This window comes from Ascaphus truei, unplaced genomic scaffold, assembly GCF_040206685.1.
Source record: "Ascaphus truei isolate aAscTru1 unplaced genomic scaffold, aAscTru1.hap1 HAP1_SCAFFOLD_453, whole genome shotgun sequence".
NCBI classification, from domain to species: domain Eukaryota; kingdom Metazoa; phylum Chordata; class Amphibia; order Anura; family Ascaphidae; genus Ascaphus; species Ascaphus truei.
This window is the reverse complement of record NW_027456784.1, coordinates 146,923-161,121: the sequence shown is the minus strand read 5'-3', so window position 1 is coordinate 161,121 and position 14,199 is coordinate 146,923. Positions and strand designations below refer to the sequence as shown.

The 14,199-nt window shown below is 60.2% G+C and overlaps 2 protein-coding genes across 3 annotated transcripts in view; both read right to left on the bottom strand.

The window, feature by feature from the left end:
* Nucleotides 1-1,506: 1,506 nt before the first annotated feature.
* Nucleotides 1,507-7,777, bottom strand: RNASEK (ribonuclease K). 2 transcript variants are annotated; one of them, XM_075584116.1, is made up of 3 exons: nt 7,394-7,777; nt 2,710-2,789; nt 1,507-2,294 (listed from the first exon to the last, which is right to left on the bottom strand). In XM_075584116.1, the coding sequence occupies exons 1-3, from the start codon at nt 7,469-7,471 to the stop codon at nt 2,150-2,152; spliced, it is 303 nt and encodes a 100-aa protein (XP_075440231.1). In that variant the 5' UTR covers nt 7,472-7,777; the 3' UTR covers nt 1,507-2,149. The 2 variants fall into 2 exon arrangements, with proteins under 2 accessions (XP_075440231.1, XP_075440234.1); XM_075584119.1 differs by lacking the exon at nt 7,394-7,777 and adding an exon at nt 5,963-6,122.
* A 3,020-nt stretch (nt 7,778-10,797) lies between these two features.
* The window catches only part of LOC142484884 (uncharacterized), a 35,003-nt gene continuing 31,601 nt past the window's right edge, over nt 10,798-14,199 (bottom strand). The window contains 5 exon segments of the mRNA XM_075584120.1: nt 10,798-11,221; nt 11,642-11,827; nt 11,829-12,664; nt 12,667-12,720; nt 12,723-12,822. Of these exon segments, the coding sequence (XP_075440235.1) occupies nt 11,135-11,221; nt 11,642-11,827; nt 11,829-12,664; nt 12,667-12,720; nt 12,723-12,822 (1,263 nt within the window). The 3' untranslated portion in view covers nt 10,798-11,134.

The following is a 14,199-nucleotide window of genomic DNA, read 5'->3' as shown; positions in this document are numbered from 1 at the left end:
GGAAAGACAAGAAGAGGGAGGGGGGAGGGAAAGACAAAAAGAGGGAGGGGGGAGGGAAAGACAAAAAGAGGGAGGGGGGAGGGAAAGACAAGAAGAGGGAGGGGGGAGGGAAAGACAAGAAGAGGGAGGGGGGAGGGAAAGACAAGAAGGGGGAGGGAAAGACAAGAAGAGGGAGGGGGGAGGGAAAGACAAAAAGAGGGAGGGGGGAGGGAAAGACAAGAAGAGGGAGGGGGGAGGGAAAGACAAGAAGAGGGAGGGGGGGAGGGAAAGACAAGAAGAGGGAGGGGAGGGAGGGAAAGACAAGAAGAGGGAGGGGGGGAGGGAAAGACAAGAAGAGGGAGGGGGGGAGGGAAAGACAAGAAGAGGGAGGGGGGGAGGGAAAGACAAGAAGAGGGAGGGGGGGAGGGAAAGACAAGAAGAGGGAGGGGGGAGGGAAAGACAAGAAGAGGGAGGGGGGAGGGAAAGACAAGAGGGAGGGGGGGGAGGGAAAGACAAAAAGAGGGAGGGGGGGAAGACAAGAAGAGGGAGGGGGGAGGGAAAGACAAGAAGAGGGAGGGGGAGGGAAAGACAAAAAGAGGGAGGGGGGGAAGACAAGAAGAGGGAGGGGGGGAAGACAAGAAGAGGGAGGGGGGGAAGACAAGAAGAGGGAGGGGGGGAAGACAAGAAGAGGGAGGGGGGGAAGACAAGAAGAGGGATGGGGGGAAGACAAGAAGAGGTAGGGGGGGAAGACAAGAAAAGGGAGGGGGGGAAAGAGAAGGAGGGGGGGAGGGAAAGAGAAGAGGGAGGGGAGGGAAAGAGAAGAAGAGGGAGGGGAGGGAAAGAGAAGAAGAGGGGAGGGAAAGGGAAGTAGAGGGAGGGGGGGAAAGAGAAGAAGAGGGAGGGGGGGAAAGAGAAGGAGGGGGGGAGGGAAAGAGAAGAGGGAGGGGAGGGAAAGAGAAGAAGAGGGAGTGGGAGGGAAAGAGAAGAGGGAGGGAAAGGGAAGTAGAGGGAGGGGGGAAAGAGAAGAGGGAGGGGGGAGGGAAAGAGAAGAAGAGGGAGGGGGGAGGGAAAGAGAAGAAGAGGGAGGGGAGAGGGAAAGAGAAGAGGGAGGGGGGAGGGAAGAGAAGAGGGAGCGGGGGAGGGAAAGAGAAGAGGGAGCGGGGAGGGAAAGAGAAGAAGAGGGAGGAGGGAGGGAAAGGAGGGGGGAGGGAAAGAGAAGAGGGAGAGAAGAAATGGGGGGGAGGGAAAGAGAAGAAGAGGGAGGGGGAGAGAAGGAAAGAGAAGAAGAGGGGAGGGGGAGGGAGAGAGAAAAAGGGAGAGATTAGAGGGGGGAGATTGGTTACTTAGAATTCAACACCAGGTACATTCAGTACACACACACACACACACAATGTGCATGTCTATATATACACTAAATAGTAGGGAGCTCTGCGACTTTTGAGGCCAACTTTACTTTGCACCGTCCCTACTGAAGTGCCAGCTCTGCAGACCAGGCTCCCGCAGCGAACACAGGACACGTGGACAGCCCAGGAGTCACTGTCACTTTATTACAACAGTCACACGATAAATAAACGCACACGCCCCCCAGTGCCGGGGGGACGACACGGGTAGGAGTGGGGCAGCAGTAGTATGCAGGCTGGTCCCTGGGAGGGTTTATATGGGGGAGGGGGCCACAGACAGGATGAGAGGGGATTCAGAGCAGCGCCAGCGGGTGTATGTATGGTGGAGGACTCTCCCAATGCACCGCGTATTCCTCCCTCTCGTTGAGTTGGATGGATGGGTCAGTGCTGAGGACCTAGGGTTATGTCTTCCAGGTTGGGCATCTCTGGGGTGGAAGGGAATCTCTCAGGCTGGGCTTCTCTCTGGGATAGATTGGGGGAGAGGTCTGGAATGGGTGAGGGGGTCTCTCAGTGGTCATCCCCTTGGGATGGGCGAGGGTCTCAGTACACCACATACTCCTTCCTCTCGTTTGTTGGATGGATGGATGGGTCAGTGCTGAGGACATAGGGTTGTCTTCCAGGTTGGGTATCTCTGGGGTGGATGTGAATCTCTCAGGCTGGGCTTCTCTGGGATGGATGGGGGGTGGGGGGTCTCAGGGTGGGTGTCTCATGTGGAATGGATGCTTGGGGGGGGTCTCTCGGTGGTCGTCTCCCTGGAATGGGCGAGGATCTCAGCGCACCATGTACTCCTTCCTCTTGTGGAGTCGAACTTGGCAGAAGGAGAAGCCGCCCAGGACGACGTAGATGGCGGCCGCAATGAAACAGTTATAAGACACCTGCTCGTACAGAGCATACAACTTGGAGGGCGGGCGAGGGCTGCGGAGACAGGGAGAGAAGGGGAGAGGTTGTGTGGGGGCGTCGCTGGGTATCCCGAGGCGCAAGAGAGCAACCCAAGGCATGTCGATGCGAGAGTGTGAATCCCAAGGCGCGTGCGCGAGAGAGAGTGTTTATCCCAAGGCATGTGAGAGAGAAAGAGAGAGAGAGAATCCCATGTCATGTCGATGCGAGAGAGTGTGAGTGAGTGTGAGTGTGTGTAAGTGTATCCCAAGGAGCGAGAGAGAGTGTGTGTATCCCAAGGCATATAAGAGAGAAAGAGAGAGAATCCCAAGGCATGTCAATGCGAGAGTGTGAGTGTGTGTGTAAGTGTATCACAAGGCATGTCGATGCGAGAGTGTGCGTGCGAGAGTGTGCGTGCATGAGAGCGAGCGAAGGGAGCGCGCGCGAGCCTTACTCCTCAAAATCGTGCTCCGTGAACGGGATATCCTCAATCAGAACAGCGGAGTGAACATTGAAGAAAATTCCCAGCAGCACCTGAAACAGAGACTCACACTGCTCAACACAGGTACGTACACACACACACACACACACACACACACACACACACACACACACACACACACACACACACACACACACACACACACACACACACACACACACACACACACACACACACACACACACACACACACACACACACACACACACACACACACACACACACACACACTGCTCAACACAGGTACACACACACACACTGCTCAACACAGGTACGTACACACACACACACACACACTGCTCAACACAGGTACGTACACACACACACACTGCTCAACACAGGTACGTACACACACACACACACACGTACACACACACACGTACACACACACACACACACACACACACACACACACACACACACACACACACACACACACACACACACACACACACACACTGCTCAACACAGGTACGTACACACACACTGCTCAACACAGGTACGTACACACACACTGCTCAACACAGGTACGTACACACACACACACACACACACACTGCTCAACACAGGTACGTACACACACACACACACACACACGTACGTACACACACACACACGTACGTACACACACTGCTCAACACAGGTACGCACACACACACACACAGCTCAACACAGGTATGTACACACACACACACACACACTGCTCAACACAGGTACGTACACACACACACACACACACACACTGCTCAACACAGGTACGTACACACACACACACACACACACACACTGCTCAACACAGGTACGTACACACACACACACACACACACACTGCTCAACACAGGTACGTACACACACACTGCTCAACACAGGTACGTACACACACACACACACACACACACTGCTCAACACAGGTATGTACACACACACACACACACTGCTCAACACAGGTATGTACACACACACACACACACTGCTCAACACAGGTACGTACACACACACACTGCTCAACACAGGTACGTACACACACACACTGCTCAACACAGGTACGTACACACACACACTGCTCAACACAGGTACGTACACACACACACTGCTCAACACAGGTACGTACACACACACACACACACACACTGCTCAACACAGGTACGTACACACACACACACACTGCTCAACACAGGTACGTACACACACACACTGCTCAACACAGGTACGTACACACACACACACTGCTCAACACAGGTACGTACACACACACACACTGCTCAACACAGGTACGTACACACACACACTGCTCAACACAGGTACGTACACACACACACTGCTCAACACAGGTACGTACACACACACACTGCTCAACACAGGTACGTACACACACACACTGCTCAACACAGGTACGTACACACACTGCTCAACACAGGTACGTACACACACACACTGCTCAACACAGGTACGTACACACACACACTGCTCAACACAGGTACGTACACACACACACTGCTCAACACAGGTACGTACACACACACACACACTGCTCAACACAGGTACGTAAACACACACACACTGCTCAACACAGGTACGTAAACACACACACTGCTCAACACAGGTACGTACACACACACACACACACACACACACACACTGCTCAACACAGGTACGTACACACACACACACACACACACACTGCTCAACACAGGTACGTACACACACACACACACACACACACTGCTCAACACAGGTACGTACACACACACACTGCTCAACACAGGTACGTACACACACACACACACACACACACACACACACACACACACACTGCTCAACACAGGTACGTACACACACACACTGCTCAACACAGGTACACACACACACTGCTCAACACAGGTACACACACACTGCTCAACACAGGTACACACACACACACACACACACACACTGCTGAACACAGGTACACACACTATAATCTTTATAAGGAGTCACTTCCCCCTTGAGTTTGTATAGAGAGACAGGTCTGCTCTCCCTCCACATACCAGACACAGCCGGACAGAAGCTCCCTAATCCGGTGTGTGACCGTGTGAAGGGCACAGCGTCGTGTTTACCTGTAAATACAACCTGTCCGCACAACACAATGCTGTGGATATATACACGCACGCTTCATGCTGTGTATACACAACGTGCAGACACACTGACACACAATGCAGATCTCACACGTCACAACTTCCCCTGGTCACACGGGATCAGGACACGGAAAGAGGAACACAGACCCGAAGGTCAGCTCTACGCGAGAGAGGTGTATACAGATATATACATAGATCAGTGTATACAGATTGTATATACATATAGAAAGGTGCTTATATACATCCAGATAGGTGCATGTAGATGGTACATATAGGCTAGAGGTACATATAGAACACTTACTTTCATCATACTCGTGCCTCTTAGTGGGGACAGTGTGCGGAGAGACATTATATAGGTGTATACAGTGGTGTGTGCAGAGATTATTTAGGTAGGTGTATACAGATGGGGTGTGGCTATATATACACACACGCACACATGAGGTGTATACAGATGATATAGGTGTATACAGGCAGTGTATACACAGATGACAAAGGTGTATACAGATGGTGATCATGTATACAGCTAGTGATCGTGTATACAAATGATCTGTGTGTATACAAGGCGGTGTATACAGCGGTGATGGTATGTACAGGCGTATACAGATCTATGTGTATACAGGTGGGGATGGAGTGGGGTATAGAGGGAAGGGGGGTAGGTGGGGTATAGGGGGTAGGGTATAGAGGGAAGGGGGGTAGGTGGGGTATAGGGGAGTGGGGTATAGAGGGAAGGGGGGTAGGTGGGGTATAGAGGGAGTGGGGTATAGGGGAGTGGGGGGTAGGTTGGGTATAGGGGAGTGGGGGGTAGGTTGGGTATAGGGGAGTGGGGTATAGAGGGAAGGGGGGTAGGTGGGGTATAGGGGAGTGGGGTATAGAGGGAAGGGGGGTAGGTGGGGTATAGGGGAGTGGGGTATAGAGGGAAGGGGGTAGGTGGGGTATAGGGGTGCGGGGTATAGAGGGAAGGGGGGTAGGTGGGGTATAGGGGTGTGGGGTATAGAGGGAAGGGGGGTAGGTGGGGCATAGAGGGAAGGGGGGTAGGTGGGGCATAGAGGGAGTGAGTGGGGTAGGTGGGTAGGGGTATAAGATATAGTTACCAACATGATGACCCCCCACACACTCAGCACGATCCCACAGGCCGCCAGCTTGGGCCCGCAGCACAGGAGAGACACCATGTCTGTCACACCGGGGGGGAGCAGGGAGAGACTGTCACACCGGGGGGAGCAGGGAGAGAGTGTCACTCCGGGGGGGAGCAGGGAGAGAGTGTCACTCCGGGGGGGCGCAGGGAGAGAGTGTCACTCCGGGGGGGCGCAGGGAGAGAGTGTCACACACACACACACTGCTCAACACAGGTACGTACACACACACACTGCTCAACACAGGTACACACACACACTGCTCAACACAGGTACACACACACACACACACTGCTCAACACAGGTACACACACTATAATCTTTATAAGGAGTCACTTCCCCCTTGAGTTTGTATAGAGAGACAGGTCTGCTCTCCCTCCACATACCAGACACAGCCGGACAGAAGCTCCCTAATCCTGTGTGTGACCGTGTGAAGGGCACAGCGTCGTGTTTACCTGTAAATACAACCTGTCCGCACAACACAATGCTGTGGATATATACACGCACGCTTCATGCTGTGTATACACAACGTGCAGACACACTGACACACAATGCAGATCTCACACGTCACAACTTCCCCTGGTCACACGGGATCAGGACACGGAAAGAGGAACACAGACCCGAAGGTCAGCTCTACGCGAGAGAGGTGTATACAGATATATACATAGATCAGTGTATACAGATTGTATATACATATAGAAAGGTGCTTATATACATCCAGATAGGTGCATGTAGATGGTACATATAGGCTAGAGGTACATATAGAACACTTACTTTCATCATACTCGTGCCTCTTAGTGGGGACAGTGTGCGGAGAGACATTATATAGGTGTATACAGTGGTGTGTGCAGAGATTATTTAGGTAGGTGTATACAGATGGGGTGTGGCTATATATACACACACGCACACATGAGGTGTATACAGATGATATAGGTGTATACAGGCAGTGTATACACAGATGACAAAGGTGTATACAGATGGTGATCATGTATACAGCCAGTGATGGTGTATACAGCCGGTGTATACAGATGGTCATCGTGTATACAAATGATCTGTGTGTATACAAGGCGGTGTATACAGCTGGTGATGGTATGTACAGGCGTATACAGATGGTGATGGTATGTACAGGCGTATACAGATCTATGTGTATACAGGTGGGGGGTGGAGTGGGGTATAGAGGGAGTGGAGGTAGGTGGGGTATAGGAGGTAGGTGGGGTATAGGGGGAAGGGAGGTAGGTGGGGTATGGGGGGTAGGTGGGGTATAGGGGAGTGGGGTATAGAGGGAAGGGGGGTAGGTGGGGTATAGGGGAGTGGGGTATAGAGGGAAGGGGGGTAGGTGCGGCATAGAGGGAGTGAGTGGGGTAGGTGGGTAGGGGTATAAGATATAGTTACCAGCATGATGACCCCCCACACACTCAGCACGATCCCACAGGCCGCCAGCTTGGGCCCGCAGCACAGGAGAGACACCATGTCTGTCACACCGGGGGGGGAGCAGGGAGAGACTGTCACACCGGGGGGGAGCAAGGAGAGACTGTCACTCCGGGGGGGAGCAGGGAGAGACTGTCACACCGGGGGGGAGCAGGGAGAGACTGTCACTCCGGGGGGGAGCAAGGAGAGACTGTCACTCCGGGGGGGAGCAGGGAGAGACTGTCACACCGGGGGGGAGCAGGGAGAGACTGTCACTCCGGGGGGAGCAGGGAGAGACTGTCACACCGGGGGGGAGCAGGGAGAGACTGTCACTCCGTGCTGCCTGGTCAGCTGACACTGCCGGTGACGTCACCGCCTCCCTGCCCGCGCCTGATTGGGCAGTGCGAGCCGTGACGTCACGCGGAGCACAGCGAGTGGTTAAATACTGGGCGGGGCCAGGAGACCTTGATCAGGTGACCCGCGCGAGGGAAGCCGGGCAGACATCTTTGGTTGGGGCACGCCGCCCGCTGCCGCTACAGGGAGAGAGCGGGGGTCAAACCGCGAAGCGGTGAATAGCGGCGCGCGGCGGGCAGGGAGGAGAAGCCCGTAGGGACATGCTGTGCAATGACGTCCACACACACACACACACGCCACGCACCACGCGCCCACGCAGATACGCCACACGCAGATACGCCACGCGCCCACGCAGATACGCCACACGCAGATACGCCACGCGCCCAAACAGATATGCCACGCGCCCAGACAGATATGCCACACGCAGATACGCCACGCACCCACACACAGATATGCCACGCGCCCACACAGATATGCCACGCGCCCACACAGATATGCCACACGCAGATACGCCACACGCCCACACAGATATGCCACACGCAGATACGCCACGCGCCCAAACTGATATGCCACGCGCCCAGACAGATATGCCACACGCAGATACGCCACGCACCCACACACAGATATGCCACGCGCCCACACAGATATGCCACACGCAGATACGCCACGCACCCACACACAGATATGCCACGCGCCCACACAGATATGCCACACGCAGATACGCCACGCACCCACACACAGATATGCCACGCGCCCACACAGATATGCCACACGCAGATACGCCACGCGCCCACACAGATATGCCACACGCCACGCACCCCGCAGACACGCGCCCACACAGATATGCCACGCGCCCACACACAGATATGCCACACGCAGATACACCACGCGCCCACACACAGATATGCCACACGCAGATATGCCACACACAGATACGCCACGCGCAGATATGCCACACGCAGATACGCCACACGCCCACACGCAGATATGCCACGCGCCCACACAGATACGCCACACGCAGATACGCCACGCGCCCAAACAGATATGCCACGCGCCCAGACAGATATGCCACACGCAGATACGCCACGCACCCACACACAGATATGCCACGCGCCCACACAGATTTGCCACACGCAGATACGCCACGCACCCACACACAGATATGCCACGCGCAGATACGCCACGCGCCCACACAGATATGCCACACGCAGATACGCCACGCGCCCAAACAGATATGCCACGCGCCCAGACAGATATGCCACACGCAGATACGCCACGCACCCACACACAGATATGCCACGCGCCCACACAGATATGCCACACGCAGATACGCCACGCGCCCACACAGATATGCCACACGCCACGCACCCCGCAGACACGCGCCCACACAGATATGCCACACGCAGATACACCACGCGCCCACACACAGATATGCCACACGCAGATATGCCACACACAGATACGCCACGCGCAGATACGCCACACGCCCACACGCAGATATGCCACGCGCCCACACACAGATACGCCACACGCAGATACGCCACACGCCCACACGCAGATATGCCACACGCAGATATGCCACGTGCCCACACACAGATATGCCACACGCAGATACGCCACGCGCCCACACACAGATACGCCACGCGCCCACACAGATATGCCACGCGCCCACACACAGATATGCCACACGCAGATACGCCACGCGCCCACACAGATACGCCACACACAGATACGCCACACACAGATACGCCACGCACCCACACAGATATGCCACGCGCAGATACGCCACGCGCCCACACGCAGATACGCCACGCGCCCACAGAGATATGCCACACGCCCACACACAGATACGCCACGCGCCCACACGCAGATATGCCACACACAGATACGCCACGCGCAGATATGCCACACGCAGATACGCCACGCGCAGATACGCCACACGCCCACACGCAGATATGCCACGCGCCCATACACAGATATGCCACACGCAGATACGCCACGCGCCCAGACACACACCAGAAACGCCACGCGCCCAGACACACACCAGAAACGCCACGCGCCCAGACACACCAGAAACGCCACGCGCCCAGACACACACCAGAAACGCCACGCGCCCAGACACACACCAGAAACGCCACGCGCCCAGACACACACCAGATACGCCACGCGCCCAGACACACACCAGAAACGCCACGCGCCCAGACACACACCAGAAACGCCACGCGCCCAGACACACACCAGATACGCCACGCGCCCAGACACACACCAGATACGCCACGCGCCCAGACACACACCAGAAACGCCACGCGCCCAGACACACACCAGAAACGCCACGCGCCCAGACACACACCAGAAACGCCACGCGCCCAGACACACACCAGAAACGCCACGCGCCCAGACACACCAGATACGCCACGCGCCCAGACACACACCAGAAACGCCACGCGCCCAGACACACACCAGATACGCCACGCGCCCAGACACACACCAGAAACGCCACGCGCCCAGACACACACCAGAGACGCCACGCGCCCAGACACACACCAGAGACGCCACGCGCCCAGACACACACCAGAGACGCCACGCGCCCACACACCAGAAACGCCACGCGCCCAGACACACACCAGACGCCACGCGCCCAGACACACACCAGAAACGCCACGCGCCCAGACACACACCAGAGACGCCACGCGCCCAGACACACACCAGAAACGCCACGCGCCCAGACACACACCAGAAACGCCACGCGCCCAGACACACACCAGAAACGCCACGCGCCCAGACACACACCAGAAACGCCACGCGCCGTTGTTCACAACATTTTTATTGACAATGTTACTTCCCATAAAAATAAAACAATAATAATGACAGATGTGTGGGCTCGGAGTGGGGAAGAGGGGGGGCTCGGAGTGGGGAGGGGGGGGCTCGGAGTGGGGAGGGGGGGGGGGCTCGGAGTGGGGAGGGGGGGGGGCTCGGAGTGGGGAGGGGGGGGGGCTCGGAGTGGGGAGGGGGGGGGCTCGGAGTGGGAAGGTGGGGGCTCGGAGTGGGAAGGGGGGGGCTCGGAGTGGGAAGGGGGGGCTCGGAGTGGGAAGGGGGGGGCTCGGAGTGGGAAGGGGGGGGCTTGGAGTGGGAAGGGGGAGGGGCTCGGAGTGGGAAGGGGGGGCTCGGAGTGGGAAGGGGGGGCTCGGAGTGGGAAGGGGGGGCTCGGAGTGGGAAGGGGGGGCTCGGAGTGGGAAGGGGGGGCTCGGAGTGGGAAGGGGGGGGCTCGGAGTGGAAGGGGGGGCTCGGAGTGGAAGGGGGGGCTCGGAGTGGAAGGGGGGAGGAGGGCAGGGTCCCTCATTTAGTAGGAATGAGTAATGTGATGGGGACAGATCATGTGACGGGCTCTGGGGGTTTCTCATCGTCAGGCGGGCAGTCAATGAAATCAGCCAACATGGCGTCTGTGTCATCAGCTTTATCCTGAGAGAAGGAAGGGGAGAGAGAAAAGAGAGGGGGGGGAGAGAGAGAAAAGAGAGGGGTAGGGGAGAGAGAAAAGAGAGGGGGAGGGGAGAGAGAAAAGAGAGGGGGAGGGGACAGAGAAAAGAGGGGGAGGGGAGAGAGAAAAGAGGGGGAGGGGAGAGAGAAAAGGGGGGGAGAGAGAAAAGAGGGAGGGAGAGAAAAGAGAGGGGGGGAGAGAAAAGAGAGGGGGGGAGAGAGAAAAGAGGGGGGGGAGGGAAAGAAAGAAGGGGGAGGGGGACAAAAAAAAACACGTTAGTGTCCGTTACTGACAGCCACCCAGCCTCCTCCCCACTACTCTCTTTTCCAGTCTCCTCTTACTCCTCGCTTCCCTCCCCCCGAACCAACCTCCCCCCCCACCCCTATTCTCTGCTCCCCACCCACCTCCGTCTCTTCGCTCTTCTCCTCCTCCTCCGGCTTTCTCTCCTCCTCATCCTGCCCTCTCTCCGGCGTCTCCTCTACGGTTGGGGTGACGCCCGGCTCCTCTGGGGGCGCCGGCGGGGGCCCCGTGCTCTCTTCGGTCAGCTGGGGCATTGGTGGCGGGGGAGGCGGCGGCGGCGGCGGGGGGAGGGGTAAGGATCGGGGGTTCCGGGGGGCTCCCTGCCGCCTCGACCGCCCCGGCCGGCGGCTCCTCCCCCTCCGCCGTCTCCCTCTCCTCGCTCTCCACCAGCATCAGCAGCCCCGTGTCTCCTTCGTCCTCCTCCTGCACCGGGGACAGGTACGGGGGCCCTTCCTCGGGGTCCTCCTCCTGCAGGAGGTCCTCGTCGTCGTCCTCCTCCTCGTCGTCCAGCTCCTCGTCCTCGTCCTCCGTCAAGACCTCGTCGTCGTCGTACTCCTCCTCCTCTTCCAGCTCCTCCAAGTCTTCCTCCTCGTCCTCGTCGAACTCCTCGTCCTCGTCGTACGGGTATTCTCCCTCCTCTTCCTCGTCGTCTTCCTCCTCCTCCTCCTCTTCCCCCTCTTCGTCGTCGCTGCTGTTGATGTTGATCACGGTCATGTTGGTGCTCGGCGGTGGAAGGGGAGCGTCGGGGACGGGCTGCGGCAAGAGCGGCGGCGGCGGGAGGCTAGCGCAGGCCAGGGGAGGCATGGCGTTGGGGGAGTGGGCCACCGGTTGGGCCGGGGGATCCGGGGTCTCCTCGGGGGGCGGAGGTTTGGCAGACGGAGGGGAGGGCTCGGGCTTGGGGGGAGGCTTGGGGAAGAGGCCCTCGGGGACGATGACGACGCTGTCGTCCGAGTCGCTCTCCAGCGAGATCTCCACGTCCGACGTCTCCTCCTTCTCGAAGTGGATGAAGACGGCGCGACGGGGCCGTCCGCCGAAGGTCTCCCCCGGCGGGGGGGAGGGCCCGGCGGGGGGCTCGCTGGGCAGGGAGGGGGCGGCGGTCCTGGGGGGGAGGTGGTTGGACGGAGGGAGGCCGGGAAGGTGGGGGGAGGGACCGGGGGGCGCTGGGCGGGGGCGTCGCCTGCCTGGGCGAGGGGGCGGGGGAGGGCAGCGGGTGCTGTAGGGAGGGGACGCGGGGGTGAATGAGAGAGCGGCAAATGGCGAGGGCTTCTGTGCAGAACAGGGAGACCTGGGAGAGGGGCGGGCGAGACGGGGAGGGAGAGGGGCGGACGGGGAGGGAGAGGGGAGAGGGGCGGGCGAGACGGGGAGGGAGAGGGGCGGGCGAGACGGGGAGGGAGAGGGGCGGGCGAGACGGGGAGGGAGAGGGGCGGGCGAGACGGGGAGGGAGAGGGGCGGGCGAGACGGGGAGGGAGAGGGGCGGGCGAGACGGGGAGGGAGGGGGCGGGCGAGACGGGGAGGGAGGGGGCGGGCGAGACGGGGAGGGAGGGGGGCGGGCGAGACGGGGAGGGAGGGGGGCGGGCGAGACGGGGAGGGAGGGGGGCGGGCGAGACGGGGAGGGAGGGGGGCGGGCGAGACGGGGAGGGAGGGGGGCGGGCGAGACGGGGAGGGAGGGGGGCGGGCGAGACGGGGAGGGAGGGGGGCGGGCGAGACGGGGAGGGAGGGGGGCGGGCGAGACGGGGAGGGAGGGGGCGGGCGAGACGGGGAGGGAGGGGGCGGGCGAGACGGGGAGGGAGGGGGCGGGCGAGACGGGGAGGGAGGGGGCGGGCGAGACGGGGAGGGAGGGGGCGGGCGAGACGGGGAGGGAGGGGGCGGGCGAGACGGGGAGGGAGGGAGCGGGCGAGACGGGGAGGGAGGGGAGGGAGGGGGAGGGAGGGGAGGGAGGGGGAGGGAGGGGAGGGAGGGGGCGGTCGAGACGGGGAGGGAGAGGAGGGAGGGGGCGAGACGGGGAGGGAGGGGGCGGGCGAGACGGGGAGGGAGGGGGGCGGGCGAGACGGGGAGGGAGGGGGGCGGGCGAGACGGGGAGGGAGGGGGGAGGGCGAGACGGGGAGGGAGGGGGGCGGGCGAGACGGGGAAGGAGGGGGGCGGGCGAGACGGGGAGGGAGGGGGGCGGGCGAGACGGGGAGGGAGGGGGGCGGGCGAGACGGGGAGGGAGGGGGGCGGGCGAGACGGGGAGGGAGGGGGGCGGGCGAGACGGGGAGGGAGGGGGGCGGGCGAGACGGGGAGGGAGGGGGCGGGCGAGACGGGGAGGGAGGGGGCGGGCGAGACGGGGAGGGAGGGGGCGGGCGAGACGGGGAAGGAGGGGGCGGGCGAGACGGGGAGGGAGGGGGCGGGCGAGACGGGGCGAGACGGGGAGGGAGGGGGCGGGGGCGAGACGGGGAGGGAGGGGGCGGGGGCGAGACGGGGAGGGAGGGAGGGGGCGAGACGGGGGGGAGGGAGGGGGCGAGACGGAAAGGGAGGGGGGGAGGGGGCGAGACGGGGAGGGAGGGAGGGGGCGAGACGGGGAGGGAGGGGGCGGGCGAGACGGGGAGGGAGGGGGCGGGCGAGACGGGAGGGAGGGGGCGAGACGGGGAGGGAGGGGGCGGGCGAGACGGGGAGGGAGGGGGCG

Bases quoted from the DNA above. Each gene is read 5' to 3' on its own strand.
- RNASEK (XM_075584116.1), bottom strand. From the start codon at position 7,471: ATGGTGTCTCTCCTGTGCTGCGGGCCCAAGCTGGCGGCCTGTGGGATC. The intron at 2,790-7,393 runs GTAACTATATCT...TCTCTGTTTCAG, and splicing joins TGTGGGGGGTCATCATGCTG to GTGCTGCTGGGAATTTTCTT. The intron at 2,295-2,709 runs GTAAGGCTCGCG...CTGTCTCCGCAG, and splicing joins ACGGAGCACGATTTTGAGGA to CCCTCGCCCGCCCTCCAAGT.